The sequence below is a fragment of the Lepus europaeus genome, chromosome 15, assembly GCF_033115175.1.
Source record: "Lepus europaeus isolate LE1 chromosome 15, mLepTim1.pri, whole genome shotgun sequence".
Classification (NCBI taxonomy): Eukaryota; Metazoa; Chordata; class Mammalia; order Lagomorpha; family Leporidae; genus Lepus; species Lepus europaeus.
Genome location: NC_084841.1, coordinates 88,456,456 through 88,473,839, shown reverse-complemented (window position 1 = coordinate 88,473,839; position 17,384 = coordinate 88,456,456). Strand labels below are relative to the sequence as shown.

The 17,384-nt window shown below is 47.1% G+C and overlaps 1 protein-coding gene across 2 annotated transcripts in view; it reads right to left on the bottom strand.

The window, feature by feature from the left end:
• Positions 1 to 17,384, bottom strand: part of EDIL3 (EGF like repeats and discoidin domains 3) — a 473,099-nt gene that overhangs the window by 259,037 nt on the left and 196,678 nt on the right. For both annotated transcript variants that reach the window (XM_062212442.1, XM_062212443.1), the window contains one exon: positions 1,089 to 1,217. In XM_062212442.1, coding sequence (XP_062068426.1) covers positions 1,089 to 1,217 — 129 coding nt within the window. The remainder of the gene's footprint in view (positions 1 to 1,088; positions 1,218 to 17,384) is intronic.

Sequence of the window (17,384 nt, the reverse complement as noted above, 5' to 3'; positions counted from 1 at the left end):
CTCCCTCCTCTGGCACCAGAGAGAAGAGGAAGCTAGGTTGATCCGAGCTTGGGTGTACCTGCTGCTGCACTCTGGCCAACAGGCCATCCTGAAACTCATTCCTTCTTTCAGAAGGGAAGCTCTGACTTGAGGGGTTCCAGAGGGAGGGCCAGACTGTCCCTCTGCGCACTGCTTCTGACAACATAACACGAGGTGTTGTAAAACAGGGAGGTGTTGGTCTCTGCGTGGGATTGAGTTCTCAACAGCCAAGATTCTGGGCTGCTGCCCTGGTCTTCCCAGGACTGTTTGATGCGTTCCTGTGCGAAGGCCGAAGAGTTAGCAGTAGGGAGACCAAGCCAGGGCATCTCTGCACTCCACCTGAGAAAAATCACCGGCCTTGTATTTCTCAGCTACTGATCTGAGCTCACAGGGACAATCAGAAGAGGTGGAGCTGCCAGTTGGAAGGTGTGCTCGTGCCCCCATGACATGAGAGGTTTCCACAGGAATTCCACAAACCCCTGGATCAGCAGAGCTCCCGAGAGCCAGGAAGCACTTGGGTGCTGTCAGCTGTTGGTAGGCAGGGTGGCCCTGGGTGACCTCACTGGCTTTGCCTACTCACAGCCAAGATCGCTGCCTCAACTGTCACTTGGGCATTAGTATTCCCTCCTCTGATCAACGGTTTCTCCCCACTCTCACGCTCGGCTCACATGTAGTCAGCTCCATGAGCCTGCTTCCCGGCAGCACAGAGCCCACTGCTTCTGGAGCCCCATAGCAGTTAAAGGGCCACACTCACCACTCCCTGGGCTTTTATGCTCAATCTTGCTTCTAAGGGAGACAAGCTACCAGTTTAACATAAGGAGAGACATTTTGCAAGCACAGCTGTGGGATACTGAGAAGGACCACCCACTAGCCAGAAGATTCCGAGCCTCCGGACCACTGGATGGACTAAGACACCCTGGAGTTCTCCGCCAGGGACATTCTGTGTTCAGTGCGAGAGGAGCCACATTAGCCTCGCTCCAGGGCTCCTGGCTGCTGGGGGGTTCTGTGATAATGGTTTGAACACTATGTAATCAATAACCACAGGTGTGCAATGACAGCGGCTAACTTACTGTGCTGGCAGTGGATCCCATTGAATCCCCCAGGACACTTGCAGACGTAGCCTATGAACGTGTCCCCTCTGTAGGCTTCGCTTATCTCACAGGTTCCTCCGTTATGGCACGGGTTAGGGATGCAGGGACCTGGAAGGGAGAGAAGACATTGCTGTGTGATGCATATGCTGAAGAAGAGACCAAGGTCCACACTCTGCAATTCAGTTTTATGGAGCAAAATGCTCTGGGTACTTTTTAAAAATTTATTTATTCATTTGAAAGGCAGAGTTACAGGGACGCAGCAGAGACAGAGAGAGAGAGGTCTTCCAACTGCTGGTTCACTCCCCAAATGGCAGCAACTGCCAGAGCTGAGCTGATCTGAAGTCAGGAGCCAGGAGCTTCTTCCAGGTCTCACACGTGGGTGCAGGGGTCCAAGGACTTGGGCCATCTTCTACTGCTTTCCCAGGCCTTAGCAGGGAGCTGGATCAGAAGTAGAGCAGCTAGGACTTGAACCAAGCCCGCTGGATAAAAGTGGTACAGGAAACACTGAGTGTGTGAGCTCTGAACGCCCAAGGCCTGTGTCAGAATCCTTGCTTCCCGAGTGATTGGGGAGGTTTGCTTAACTTCTCCCACTGCCTCATTCATTGCGCTACTCTTCTGTTAAATGCCAATACTGGGGCTGGCGCTGTGGCATAGCAGGTTAAGCTGCTGCCTGCAGTGCCGGCATCCCATATCAACACCGGTTCCAGTCCTGGCTGCTCCACTTCTGATGCAGCTCCCTGTTAATAGCCTGGGAAACCAGTGGCAGATGGCCCAGGTGCTTAGGTCCCTGTACCCATTTGAGAGACTGAGAAAAAGCTCCTGGCTCCTGGCTTCAGATGGGCCCAGCCCTGGCTGTTTTGGCCATTTGGAGAGTGTACCAGAGGATGGAAGACCTCTCTTTCTGTCTCTGCTTCTGTGTCTCTATAACTCTGCCTTTCAATAAAATAATTATTTAAAAATAAATAAATAAATGTCAACAGAGTTCACCTCAAAGGGCTGCAATACAAATGAAAAGAGTTAATGCATAGAACAGTGTCTAAAAAATATCAACACTCAGTTAAATAGAAGTGCCAAGGTTTCTGAATTACAGACTACCTGATGCATGTCTAAACGCTAATTCTTTTTTTTTGTTGTTGCAATTTATGGAGTTATATACACAGAAGAACTCTATTTTTTTTTAAAAGATTTGTTTATTTATTTGAGAGGCAGAAATACAGATAGAGAAGGAGGGAGAGAGATATCTTCCATCCTCTGGTTCACTCCCCACGTGGCCACAATGGCCAGGGCCAGCAACAGCCAGGCCAGGGTGAAGCCATGAACCAGGAGCTTTTTTCCAGGTCTCCCATGTGGGTGCAGGGGTGGGCCATCTTCCACTGCTTTCCCAGGCACATTAGCAGGGAGCTGGATCAGAAGTGAAGCAGCCAGGATCCGAATGGGCATCCACTTGAGATGCTGGCACTGCAGGTGGAAGCTTAACATGCAACACCACAGTGCCCGCCACTCTTTTTTAAATTCTTGATTTATTTATTTATGATTTATTAGTGTGTATGAGCGAGCTATCTTCCATCTGCTGGCTCACTCCCCAAATGGCTGCAATGGCCACAGCAGGGCCGAGACAAAGCTCAGATCCTGGAGTTTGACACAGGTCTCCCATGTGTGTGGCAGGGGCCCAAACACATAGGCCATCTTAAGCCTTCTTCTGTTGCTTTTCTGGTTACATTGGCAGGGAGCTGAATGAGAAATCAGGCAACAGGACTCAAACTGGTTCTCCTATGGGATGCAGGGTGTTGTAGGCGGCTTTACCCAGAAGAGCTCTTGTCCTGACTGGGGCAAACAGCAAATGCCTGCAACCACATAGACCAAGAGCAGTGGGCAGCTGTTTGCAATAAGTTCAGAGTGTTGGTATGAGTCTGTGGTGGGGATGCCTCTGAGCAGCACACTTTTTTTGGCCTAGGAGAAAGTTTATCAAATGCAGCATGTTTAGAAAAGAGACGTTGGTACTCGTTTTTAAACTTTGAGAAAACAACTTCAACAAAGCGATCGGTGCCTGTGCAGCCAATGGAGCTGCGCTGCTCAGCTCTCTCTCGGGGAGGACCCACTGCCAGGATCCAGCTGCTGCCCACCAGCATCTGCCGATGCAGCGTCCATTCCAGCACCCGCTCCCCAGGCAACGGCAGAGCTGGTCCAGCCCTGCCGGACCTGTTGCTCTTCCAAATCACATTCAACACTTGGAGGCGGCTCGCTGGCGTGGCCGAGGTTTTCTTGAAAGCCATGGTCATCGGTGACTTCTTCCATGCATAATTCTTTCCTTCCCTGCCTCCCATCTGTAGTGACAGGCTGTGCCACAGGGGGCGGCTCCTGCTACCCACGCTTGCTCTCTCTTCCCTCGGTCCACCACAGACCTCCATCCCCCCGCCAATCACTCTTCCACACCATGAATTCTGTCTTACACTCTGCTCCCTGGAGGCCAGCAAGGGACTCGGGATGAACTTCAGACTGGAAACTGGGAAGAAGGGAAGAATCAAGTTAAAGGAAGACAAAGCTCTCCCTGGGAGATAAAGAAAGGCCGGGGTGGTGGTGGTGGGGGGGGAGATTGTTTTCTCCAAGTTGGGATTTGTCTTCTTGTTCATTCATTTACTTTCAGAGAGAGAGAGAGAGAGGAATATTTTCTGTCTACTGGTTCACTCCCCTAAAGCCCACAAGAGCCAGTCCTGGACCAGGTTGAAACCAGGAGCCTGTAACTCTGAGGTCTCACACGTGGTGGGCAGGGGCCCAAGTGCTTGACCCATCACCTGCTGCCTCCCAGCGAGCATATTTGCAGGGAGCTGGGTCCGGAACAGACCAAGACTGAAAGCTGGGGACTATAAAGTGAGACGCCATAGGCCCAAGGAGCATCTTACTGCCGAGCCCAGTACCCATGCCTTGCATTTATTTTCAGAACACAATAAAATGTGGAGGAACAGCCAGTGAAGACTTGCATTTCACAAAAGGCAAGCGAGAGGCATTACACCGGGCACCTGACTAGGCATGAAGACATGCATTCTGGAGCCCTGGAGGAGACGGCTCAGGAAAAGGAGCCAGTGCTCCTGGCGGAGGCTAGGAGGGAGGCAGAAGGTGGGACCCAAGGATGGTGGTAACCAAGGCAGCTGGGGGACTGCACCCTGCGCACGTCTGGACAGGGAGGACGATGACGACCAAGCGCCGGCTCTGTGGCAATTTGAAATCGCTCCTTCGCTGGCTAAGATGTAAACCCCCCTGCAGAACCCATCTCCCCATCTCCTCCAAGTTGCCTCTTCTGCTCTCCCCTCTAACAGGTCAGAGTGCCTCCCACCTTACAAACTCTTCACACAAATAAGCTCGCTTGTCCTCCCCAAAGCCCAGTGGGGTGGCTGACCTCATTCAGGTTCAGTGTGGAGAGACTGAGGGTTGGAAAGATCAGGTGGTATTTCTCAAATCAGCACCTACCAGGGATGCCGTAAGGCTTAGACTAAGACACTGTTATTCTGAAACCTTCACTCCTCAGCGTTAACTGGCTGGAGAGGGGAGAATGAGGTGAGTGATTGCAGAAGGACCAGTGCTGTGACCGAGTGGGCTAAGCATCTGCCTTCAGCCTCAGCATCCCATACGGGTGCCGGTTCAAGTCCCAGCTGCTCCACTTCCGATCCAGCTCTCTGCTATTGCCTGGAGAAGCAATAGAAGATGGTCCAAGTGCTTGGGCTCCTGCAGCCATGTGGGAGACCCAGAAGAAGCTCCTGGCTCCTGGCTTCTGATCAGCCCAGTTCCAGCCCTGGCAGCCATTAGGGGAGTGAACCAACAGATGGAGGATCTCTCCCTCTGTCTCTCCCTTTCTCTGTCTGTAACTCTGCCTCTCAAGTAAATAAATACATCTTTAAAAAAAAAAGTGTGACGTCAGAGTTTTGACTCATTGACTTGCTTCGGAATGAGAAAACTTACTTTTTTTAATTAACAGAAAACTGACATCCATGCATATAATTGCTAAAGAAACCGGAATACTTAGATTCAAGCAATTATATAATTTTCAACAAATAAGGTGCCTTGAAGATCACCTAACCGGATTGTTCAATCTTGCAGATGAGAAAACAAAACTTAATAAGAGTTCTGTAGTATCTCTAGGAAAACACCTAATATGAGGAAAATTGGATTTAAGCAACTCTACCTAGGAGGAAAAAATAGTTATTAAAACTAAAACTGCTGAAGCTCTTTCTGCCATCTCTAGAGAAGGGACTTAATTACATGGGGGAGGAAGGCAAGCAGAATTCCAGGAGGTGGGCGTGGAATAGGAAGGCTGCCATGGGAAGGCGCCGGCAGCTCTTGTGAGAGCAGTGCTGGTGGGGAAGGGGCCAGCGAAGCCCCTCTGAGGAACAGGAGCTTGTGAGAGGTCCCCGGCCCTGCTGACTCAAGCCTCCGGCATGGTTGGAAAAGTAGCACCTGTGCGCAACATGAGTCACGTGGATCTGCATGGTGACAGGAAGCACTGAGCGTGGGCTGGCGTAGACCAAAGGGAGGAGCTTCCAAGAGCAACATTGCAAATGGGGATACCCGGCTGCACACCGAGGTCTGTGAACCACATAAAACCCACGAGCGGGGCTGGGGAGGTGCAGGCGAAAGGGCTGTGCTATTCATCTGGCTCATCCTGGTGGGAGGCGAGGCGAGTTGCTGCCCAGGATGCTCAAGGGATAGGACTCCAGCGGATGCTGTGATCTGCAGATGGAACTGACCAGGCTGCCCTAAGTCCCAGCCATGCAGTGCACTTCCCGGGGGGCATGGGTGAGCTGCCCAGCAATCTTGGTGCAGCTTCTGAGATTCCCACAAGGTGCGAGGCACTGAGTTGCAGCTCCTTTTATTTATGCACTCAAAGCATATCACGACCTCAGCTGACATCTGGTTTCAGCTGTGGCTACCGCTACTTTTCCCACTCCAAGAAATTCAGAGAATTTCCTCTAAAGGAGGATGTAAAGAGAACACAGTTAACCTTCGCAGAGCCCCTTATGCGCTGAGGAACTGGAAGCACACCTGCTGCTTCTGACGATGCTTTCCAACAATATATCCCCGGTTTAGAGGCACGAGAACAGGCTCAGAGGGCTTTCGCAACACGTCTAGCCATTCAAGCCAATATCTGCGTCCTCTCCAGGAAGCCATGGCTCATGCCATGTGGGAAATCTGCATGTTAATATGTTAGTCTTGACGATGGAAACAGTTAGTATGGATTTGGGTTCGCTAAGTGTGTTTCTGCACATAACACAGTGTTCCACGGCCTTCCCCCAATGGAAACATTTCAGAGTATTTTCAGGAGATGGATCAGGGTGTCAGGGCATCCCAAATTATGCATATAGACAGGTTCTGCAGAGCCAGCATCCCCCCACTCAGTTTCTGCTGTCTAAAGTCCATTGTTAACATGAGCGTTTCCCCAGGTCATCTCGTGGTAAGTGCCCTGGGTGACCGACGCTATTTGCCTAGTGCATCGTCTCCTGGAATCCTCATGACAGAGTTGAAAGGCGTGGCTCCCTTCTGGGTCCTGTTCTGTGTGGGACCCTCAGGCGTGGCTCCCCTCTGGGTCCTGTTCTGTGTGGGACCCTCAGGGTTGGCAGGGCACCAAAGCATTCGTAACAAATCCGTGTGTGGTGATCGTCAGCAGTAACAATTACATCTACGGCCTAAGCCCTGTTCTAATATTAGTTGTACAAGACATTAATATCATTTGGCTTTTCAGTCAATAATTAATTTGGATACTTTCTGTAACTTTTCTACATCTTTCAAGCTACAAGTCCTTTACATTTATAATTAGGTTCCAACTCCTTTTTAATCTCTAATATGGTTTAGGCTTCCAGAGTATTGCATTGACTTGTAAATATCAGACCATTATAATGTGTACTTTCGCATACTGATTACACGTCCCTTAATTCTTTGGCAAATACATCATCAAGAAAAATGTAACTTCACATAATCTCATTAACAGTGTTAGTCTCTAATTTAAAATTCCCAATATAAAGTCATTCATTTTAAGCAGGAGCAAGATGAAATAATCAAATATGTTAGTACACAAAGGTAACATAATAAACGACAACCAAGGGCTCAGCTCACACCATGTGCTGGGTGGCCCCACAGGTTTTGTGTTTTCTGTTCATTGGCAATGATTCAAACAGGCAGCAGCACTTTCTGAGTTTCTGGCTCCAAGGGGGAGCAGGGTACGCCGGATGAGAATTAGAGATTCTAGAAATCTCTCTCACTTTCTTTGTGTTTTCCCTCCATGCAGTCATCTCCATTTTGACACCAAACGTGTTATTTTAAGGTCATGGCACAGTGGTAAATAGTACCCATCACCTGTAACAGAGAAGGTTGCTTCTGCTGTGAGGATTTAAAAAAACCTGACCCCCTTTCACTTTGGGTTAAATCACCGGTATTCACCTGGGATGTGGGGCACTGCGTCAGTAATTTGTGATAAAAACTTTGAATGGAGTTGAAATTGCCAGAAGCTAGGAGAGTAAGCAAGCATCACAAAAATACACTTTGTTATCCAGTTGATGTACATCATTTTTTAAAACAAGATTTATTTATTTTTTTGAAAGTCAGAGTTACACAAAGAGACAAGGAAAGAGAGAGAGAGAGAGGGGTCTTCCATTTGCTGGTTCACTCCCCAGTTAGTCACAACAGCCAGAGCTCTGCTGATCTAAAGCCAGGAGCCAGGAGCCTCCTCTGGACTCCCACACGGGTGCAGGGGCCCAAGGACTTGGGCCACCTTTTACTGCTTCTCCAGGCCATAGTAGAGAGCTGGATCAGAAGTGGAGCAGCTGGGTCTTGAACCAGCAGCACCCATATGGGATGCTGGCACTGCAGGCGGCAGCTTTACCGGGGTACTTCATTTTTAAGGCGATTTCAAATGTCCTCCTGTACTGTGAATATTCTTGAAATGCAGTTTCTTATACAATGATCTCTGAAAATTAATTCCAGGATTCCCAGCGGCACCATATTACCACACACTTTTTAATACGCAGTGTTCTTCACTTTAGCAGTCCATACATCTTGGTGTATTTGAGAGATCCCCTATCCTTTCTGAAACATGTAGGCACTAATTTATATACAACTAACTGATTGATAGTTTTGAAGGCCACTTAACAGAAGAACAAGTTTGAAAATACATTAGCATTACTCAACTCCACTTAACAACTTGTGAAAATAAGGAGGCAGACAAGGTGATCCAAATCCTTTCCATTTGAAAAGTCTCAAAAAAGAAGGGTCTGTGGCTCAGGGGGTAAAACCACTACCTGCAGAGCCAGCAACCCACATGGGCGCTGGTTCAAGTCCCAGATGCTCCACTTCTGATCCAGCTCTCTGCTATGGCCTGGGAAAGCAGCAACAGATGTCCCAAGTGTTTAGGCCCCTGCATCCACATAGGAGACCCAGAGGAAGCTCTTGGCTCCTGGCTTCGGATCAGCCCAGCTCTGGTGGTTGCAGCCATGTGGGGAGTGACCCAGCAGATGGAAGACCTCTCTCTCTCTCTGCCTCTCTATAAATCTGCCTTTCAAATAAATCCAATCTTTTTAATTATTATTTTAAAAAGTCTTTTTCACCACTAAAATTATGAAGTGCAGAGAGTGGTGATGATGAGCATTGGTTCTGATTAGCATTCGTAAAAGTCCAAATTATCTGATTACACACTGTTTGGTAATATCGCGCTCACCAATGTAAGTATAAATGGACTTTCAAGACGCGAGAGGTTTCGGGGGGGGGGGGGGTTGAAGATCGATAACGCTGTAATACTTTTGTAGGTAATCTTTAAGTAGCTCCTAACACAATGGGGACAGCATATGATCAATATTAATGAACAACTGAATTCAGCGGCATGCTTCCCAGGCATTTTTATGCAAGCTCATATAAGTATGTCAGCGAGATTAATTGCTCGCAAAAGCATTAGCTCTATAGGGTGTGCTGCTTTTCTGCATCTACTTCATCATGATTCCAGTGCCACACTTGGAGTGATTTCCCACTGGGTCACGTGGGTGGCTTCTCACACCTTCAGGGACGATGCCCCAAACCCCACGAGCTTGGGAGCACAAGAGTTAAGCATGTTACAAAGTAAATAAGTTAACACTCCCTGGTGATGAGGCGTCCTAGGATCCGGCCAGTTTTATAAATTGAGCTCCTGCAATGCTGGCAGTTACATATTAAAAATGAATATTCACTCTAGCTTATGGAGTAAAGAAACACCAGTCAAGCTGTTGCAAGAGCGTAGTTAGAGGAGTTGTCCCAGCAGGACAAAAGGAACAGTTAGGACCCCGGCGTTCACTCCAAATCCTCGGCTCAAAACCACACTGACGTTCTGTTCATTCTGGCAGTTGCCAGTGTGAGTCATGCCCAGTTTATTTTAAGACTGGCTGGGAGGGAAGACCTGCTGCCCACGCGACTGATGCTCTGAAGCTATCTCCCAGCACCGCCTGCTACCTCCCTGCAGAAATGTGCAGAGTTCTGCTACCTGAGGGGAGGAATCACCGATGGATATTTTGTGGAAGAAAAGAGAGGAAAACTATTCCAGGCTAAAATCTAACACCCATTGTAGAGGAGAATCTACAAATTCAGAAGAGTGTTCTTTGGAACATAAAAGCATCTAGAGTGTGAACACTGGAATGTGGCTCTGAACAGAATTTTTTTTTTCTGAGAGCTGGTAGATAAACCTTCTCAAGAATGAGTGCCATGCTCTTTCTACCTACAGATGTCTGCGACAGGACTCACCTTGCCACCGGCAAGCAAAGGGGGCTTCCTAGCCTATGCACTAGCTCCCCCGGGAGGCCGTGGTAACCGCATTACAGACTCAGTGGTGTAAAACAAGAGAAATGTGTTCTATCGCACCATTCTGGAGGCAGAATGGTGGAGCCAGCATTGTGGTGTAGTGGGTAAAGCCTCCTCCTGCAATGCTGGCATCCCGTATGGAAGCTGGTTTGTGTCCTGGCTGCTTCACTTCCAATCCAGCTCCCTGCACATGTGCCTGGGAAAGCATCTGAACATGACCCAAGTGCTCAGGCCCCTACCACTCATGTGAGAGACCCAGATGGAACCCTCGGCTCCTGGCTTCTGCCTGGCCCATACCCAGCCATCCCAGTCATCTGGGGAGTGAACTAGCAGATGGAAGACATCTGTCTCTATCTCTCCCTCTCTTGCTGTAACTGACTTTCAAATAAATACATAAATACACAAATACATAATTTAAATCAAATCCCATGGCAGCAGGGCCAAGCTCCCTCTGAAGTCTCCGAGGGAAAACACTTCCTTGTCTCCTGCAGCTCCCAGCTGTCCATGGTGCTTCTTGGTCTAGAATAGTCTAATTCTGTCTCTGCTTTGCTCCTCTTAGAAGGACAGCAGTCACTGGATTGGGGGCCCACCCGAAGTCCAGTATGGTTTCATCTCAAGATCCTTCATGATTTACATCCTCAAAAAAGCTCTGAAGCCTACCCTCCATCCCCTCCCAGGCCACGGGATCTGGAGAGGCAGCCTTAAAGCACTAAAGGCTAAGTGAGTTCGTATGGGTGCCCGCTGTGCCATTTAACTGGTGTCCTCACAGGAAGAGGTGTTCTGCACACACAGGACACACACTGATCCCGGAAACAGAGGCAGGGTCACGTGACACAGCCAGAAGGTGGCCCCCAAAGAGGCCTTAGGAGAAACCAGATCTGCTGACACCTGCTCTTGGACTCTCAGCCTCTGGATCTGTGAGGAAATCAACCTCTGCTGCTCAAGCCGCCCAGTTACGGATGCCTGGGAAACCAATACAGATCCCGTTTGCAAATAAGGTCCCATTCACTGCCCCCACTACATTCCCTGAGGAGTTGCTGCCACACAGCAATGGGGTTGGTTAAGGAAGCTGCAGCACTTAGTATTAGAATCGGCCCACCAGGTGCTCAGATTAACACTGCAGCTACAATGAACCCCGCTTGGCTCTCATCACAGAGCAGTGGTCGGCCAATGAGTTCAGATGGGACTGAAGGTCAGGTGAGTGGCCCACGTTTGGAGCAGGGACCGGAGAGGACCCAGAAACGGCGAGGGGCTGGCATCAGGAGGACGTGGCACTGACAGACAGAAGGAGCATCGGAGAATGAAGGAGGCGGCGCTGGGGCTCATCTTCACCCACTGAGCACTTCTCTTCAGGGCCAGATTTGCTGACGTCAAGTCAGTGACTTTCTGATCCAGTCTTTATAGGTTTGGGTTCCAAGGAGTACACATCATCTCTGTGGCAGAGGGCTCAGTATCTCTGTCCCCCCATGACAGAGAGGCTTCTGGAACTTTACTATGGCTTTGGAGAACAGAAAAGATTATGGTCAAGGGGCCTATTGTTTTACACGGTGGTAACGCTGCTGCAGCTACGCTTTGCTAAGGGACATCTCCCGTTCGCTCCCTGTCCACTCATCAGTGCCAGTGTAGCGGACAGCAGTTCCATACTGTAAAAGTAACACCACACTTTGGGATCATCCAGAGAGTGAGTGTGAGTGTGCGTGTATGGGACAGAGAGAGAGAGATCAAAAGAACACAGTGTCGTTCAAATAGACAAAATACGTTCTCATACAGGTTCTTATACAGGTACCAGATTCCTTGGATTTGTGGAAAGTAGGATATCAGTAACCTTTCTAGATTTCTATCACCCTCTCGTCACTGTACCTACAGCTGTGTTTACAGCTGACCAAACAAGCTCCCCAGACAACCCCCAGCTTCACGGGCACCTCCCCTCAGAACCCTGCAGTCACACCACACACATTTGGTCATCACCCAAAACAGGCCATCCGTTTCTGGGCATCTTCAGTTAACCAATAATATCTGCTGGATGATTATGTGATTTTATCATTTACAGGGCAATATATAGTGGACACAAGATAAAAACAATGTTGACCTTTGATTTCCTTTAAAAAAAAAAAAAAAAGAAAGAAATCCTATCTTGCAACAAAATGGATGCAACTAGAAACCATTATGCGTAGTGTACCAAGCCCGATCCAGAAAGACAGATATCATATATTTTCTCTGACTTGGCGGTAGCTTATAGAAAAGAAGAAAAACATAATGTATGTGAATGAAATTGGAAAAACATCAGTGTTGAGAATATCCATGTAAATAAGTCATGTACCCTTTCTGCTCTATTCTGATGAAAATATATTTTAAGTTACCATATTTTGCTCTTATAATATATTTTAAACATCAAAAGAAAACCAAACAAAAAACCTTTGTAAATTAAAGAATGCCACATTAAATTAGTATTAATGAATTTTAATAACGTAAGTCTCAGACGTATGCTGAAGCCATCAGTTAATGGGATAAACACTCCTAAAATTCAAAAGAAACAGGGACAGAAAAACTATCATGATTATCAACATTTTTTTCCTGATGGCCACAAGAATAAGAGTAATGGTTTCCATGCAAAATGTCCTGTGAAAGTTCAGAAACCATATATGCAATCCAAGCTAAGTGAAAAAACAAACATTCAATAATTTTTGATCAGCCTAAAAAAGTACTGCAAAAACTTCCTGATCAGGCAGCTGTTTCCCAACAGAAATCTGCAAATCATTTATTTAAGTACACTTGTCAGAGCTCACAAGACATTCACGGCAAAAACACAGTTCAAGAACCAGAATCCCCATCAGCAGGTGGCACAACTGCTAAAACATCACTCAGCTTTGCCTTTAGCCACCATGGTTTGTTTTATCTCCTGGTGTTGATAGCAAAGGCAGCAAAGAGAGACAGAGCAGAGACCAGTGTTTGCACTGCGCACTATAAGCAACGTCAACTTTCAAGAGCATCAAGCAATCTTACTCTTTCCCGTGGTGTCTCTCAGCAACTACAGAATCTCCATGTTCTTCTTCCATCATTCTCTGACAGCTCTTACATTTATCACATGGTTTCTAAACTTGCTGCCTTTACTGCATGATTAGCACCTCACTAAACATTGGCTCATTATTATTATTTTTTTTTTTTGACAGGCAGAGTAGACAGTGAGAGAGAGAGAGAGACAGAGAGAAAGGTCTTCCTTTGCCGTTGGTTCACCCTCCAATGGCCGCCACGGCTGGTGCACTGCGCTGATCCAAAGGCAGGAGCCAGATGCTTATCCTGGTCTCCTGTGGGGTGCAGGGCCCAAGCACTTGGGCCATCCTCCACTGCACTCCCAGGCCACAGCAGAGAGCTGGCCTGGAAGAGGAGCAACCTGGACAGAATCCGGCGCCCTGACCGGGACTAGAACCCGGGGTGCTGGCGCTGCAAGATGGAGGATTAGCTTATTGAGCCGTGGTGCCGGCCCGGTTCATTCTTTTAATTATTCCTTGAGTCTTTTTTTTTCCTCCGAGTAGACTATAACCTACATGTGCATGCGAAGCCCTCCTCCTTATATTTTTGTACCTCCTTAAGCCTTACAAAATGCTAAGTAATTTGATTATTGCTTCATAAGTGTGTGCCGAGTGGCTGAAAATTATGATTCATTTTAGGAATTTCAGAATACAACCCAAACAGTAATCTCTAACAAACACCTCCAGTTCATAGATATTGGGTGCATTATTATCAGTAGCCATTTTTCTTTGACACTAGCAGGCTTCAACAACCTAATTTTAAGCATGGAGTCAAGTCCGATTTTCTTTGTTGAATGCATTAGCAATCTGTAACATATGAGAGTGTGCACTGTCTTATAATGAGAAACAAATAGGTGTTCAGTAGAGGTGTACTATATCCACAAAATGACAGCCCCTCCTCTTAAAATCTAGCATAGTGGTTTTGATCATGCAAGCAGCAACAGGAGGTGAGCAAAAGCATTTCTACTTTTACTTTTGGAATGCATCCTCCAAGAATGCTGTGTTAATCAGGACACAGAGAAATCCCTGCAGGAGATGTCCGGCTGCACTGAGACGGGAATGGGACCTACACAGACTTCCCAGCTGAGAACACGGACACACAGTGGGACAGGTGACTTCCAGCAGGGACTGCCTCCTCGGGCCTCGCATGTGGCTTCGTGGTGGCAGACTTGAGAGGCATAAAACAAAGCAGGTATGGATTCTGGCCAGCTGGCCATCTGTTTCTTCACCCACTGTGATAATTTGGTCGTGTGGAATTTTGTTAAGTGAGCATTAAGTAATGGCCATGTCAAACAGACTACTTAATGACTGCTTCTTAATCACTGAGCGAAAGCTTAGGGGATGCCTGCCTGAACACAGGAAAGGTCACCAAAGCAAACCAAGAACTGAAGAGATGATAATAGGGGCTGGCACCTCGGCATAGCAGGTGAAGCTTCTGCCTGTGGCTTTGGCATCCCATACTGGTATCAGTTTGAGTCCTGGCTGCTCCACATCCTATGCAGCCCTCTGCTTTCAGCCTGGGAAGGCAATGGAAGATGGCTCAAATGTTTGGGCCCCTGCACCTGCCTGGGAGACCTAGAGGAAGCTCCTGGATCCAGGCTTCCCATCGGCCCAGCTGCAGTCACTGCAGCCATTTGGGGAGTGAACCAGTGGATGGAAGACCTTTCTCTCTGTCTCTTCCTCCCTGTCTAAAGCTCTCAATTAAGTAAGTAAAATCTCTAAAAATAAAAAAAAAGGAAATGATAATAAAGGACAGTGGAATGAATGCAAAATAGCAACAATTCACTTCATTTCTATGTTTATGTTAGACCATACTGGATCTATGTGAATTTCTGCTACCCCTTATACACATTTCAATGAATTAGATAAACTATGAAGAATTTCAAAACTAAGAAAAATATGCAAAGGGCTTTCTTTTCCTGACATGACTTATAGGCACATAAGACTATAACCATTAACACCCAACTTTCCCAGAGAATTCTCCAGAATAACACCCAGCAGTCAGTGACTGGTCAGTATACTTTCTGTGCTATTTTTTTAAAAAAACCATCAACTGAAGTATTCCTTTCTGAGAAAGCAGCTTTCCCCTTGTAGACACCAAATAAATGTAAAATCATAAACGTTTTAAAATCTCCTAAGTGGATGCTTACTGATGCATTTCATAGTCTGTATGATTGGTGCAGTCTCCCGACTGGTCTTCCCTCTTCCACGGCACCCACAGCCATCCAGCACACGCCCCTCCTGGCTCCCACTGCCTGGCAATGTCCACACACTTGGACTAATCCTGTGTCATCCAAGTTTCCTCCACTGTTCACTGAAATGAACTCAAATGTTTCCTCTGGTTAGGCTAACATTCCACCACCTAGAGGCCATTTTCACTCCTAGAATTCTGCTCAAAGGGCTCCCAGCTCAGAATGTTCCTCACCTCCTTTCTTCCACATCTCTTTCCTTCCAAGACTATCCCAAATTTCATACTGTCCATCATCTCTTCCTATTAGTTACTGTTGTACCCTTCAACAGAATTTTTTTACTCTCTGTTCTTATTTAAAAAAAAATGTTGGAGTGTTCACATTCATTGATGTGATCATTTGGTTGATAATTAGAGCTCCTTTTGTGTCCCCGACACAAGGCTAAGTACTACAGTTTTAAAAGTGAGCAAAACAAGCACTCTTTCTGATCTCATGTAATTTTAGTCACTAATAAGCAATCATATAAAGCAATGTAATTGTTCAAAGAGTTATGAAGGAAAGATGTTCTAGGTACTAAGAACCTGTTGCCTGGAAGATGTGGGAGATAGTGAAGCACAAACTAGGAGCTGAAAACCAAGCACTAAAGCAAAGTAGGAGTTGAGTATTCCACTCACAGGTCTGTGGAAGGGAAGAAGGGCAGGAAGAGGGACAGATACAAGAACAGCACAGCTGGAGAGGACACAGCAAGGAGAGACATTTTAAATGGGGGGAGGGGGTCATCTAAACCTCAGGAGTCCAGATCCTAGGCGGTCTGGGACAGGGTGGTGGGCTGGAAGACGAGCAGAGAAGTGGACGGAGTTGAGACAAGGGCCAGTGCTGGCTTCTCTGTTCTCTGGACTTAACATTCAGTTGCATGGGTGTTGGTGCCATTTGCTGGTAAAGGAACACTGGAAGCAGGTCTGGATTGGAAGGGAGGTCATGAGCATTCAATAGGAGGTGTTGGGTAGACAGAGGAGAGTGTGACCTGGAAGTAGCCGTGTTTGTGCCTCTGGGTACAGGTGACAACTAATAGGTATGGATGCAGTCACCTTCTGAAGGTTTAGAGATAATTCAGGGAACAGAGATGAGAACCTTGGAAAGATTGGAAAGAGATTCAAGCAATGTTACCACTTAATGGCCAGGTAGAAAGTGCAGTGGTCCAGAGATGATGGCAGAGAAGGACTGATGTCAGCAAGAACACACTCACTGTGGCCCTGAGCTACTGCAGCATCAACGAACGCTTTATTATGTCCATCACAGAGCAGATGTTAAGCTCCTGGGGATGTGGGATTTCTGTCTTATATTTCTTCCATTACTTACTGTTTTACACACTCCCCAGCATGCAACAAACACTTGCTGAAGGGATAAACACCACTCACCACCTCATGGACTAAACACACTGGCAGCGTTCCTTAGGGAGATGGCCTCCTGTAAGTGACATTAGTTTTATACCAAAAGGACATGCTGATCGATCCCTTTGCTTATCTGGAAATCGCTTTCAGATAAAGCAAAAGCTGAGCTGGGGAGACAGCCAGTGCCGACTCCTTCCGACAAAGTGTTACCTGACCCAGAGGACAAAAAGCAAGATCAGGAAGCCTGCAAAGGGATCTAGCTGAACAAAATGAAAGACGGACGAGGCACCCACTGAGGAGTTACACCTGGTTTCAGATGTACCTACAGTCTTTCTGGTTGCTTTTGCATTTGTTCCTGCAGGATCTGCCTCACTGTTGCCCTTAGAAGCCCCTGTTTTTTGCCTACACAGCTAAAGTTAGCTCCTGCACCATCCTTCTGCCAGGAGAACCCAGTTTAACCTCTCCACCAGGAGGATGAGAATATTTCTACAAGGTTTTGCTCATGGAGATAACCTGTGTATCTGTGTGTGGGGGGGTGTGGGGGAGGGGGGAGAAGATTAAAATTAAAAAAGTAGCCCAGCCCACAAGCCATTTGAAAATACTAACATACTTTATGTAAAGTACTCAAGTCTGCAAGCTTCCTAGTAGACATGGAAATGTACCAGTCAGTTAAATATTTGAGAAGTCTGGAAATCCATTTTAAAATGTACATATAACAATTTATTATCATAGTCAACCCAATTAAAATGTTGAACTATTAAACACAATTCACTTCCTAACTCATGAAAGTATTTAATGTATGCAGCACAGATCTGCATTGCTATAAAAAATCTTTATTTCTACTTTTCCTGCATTACGCAT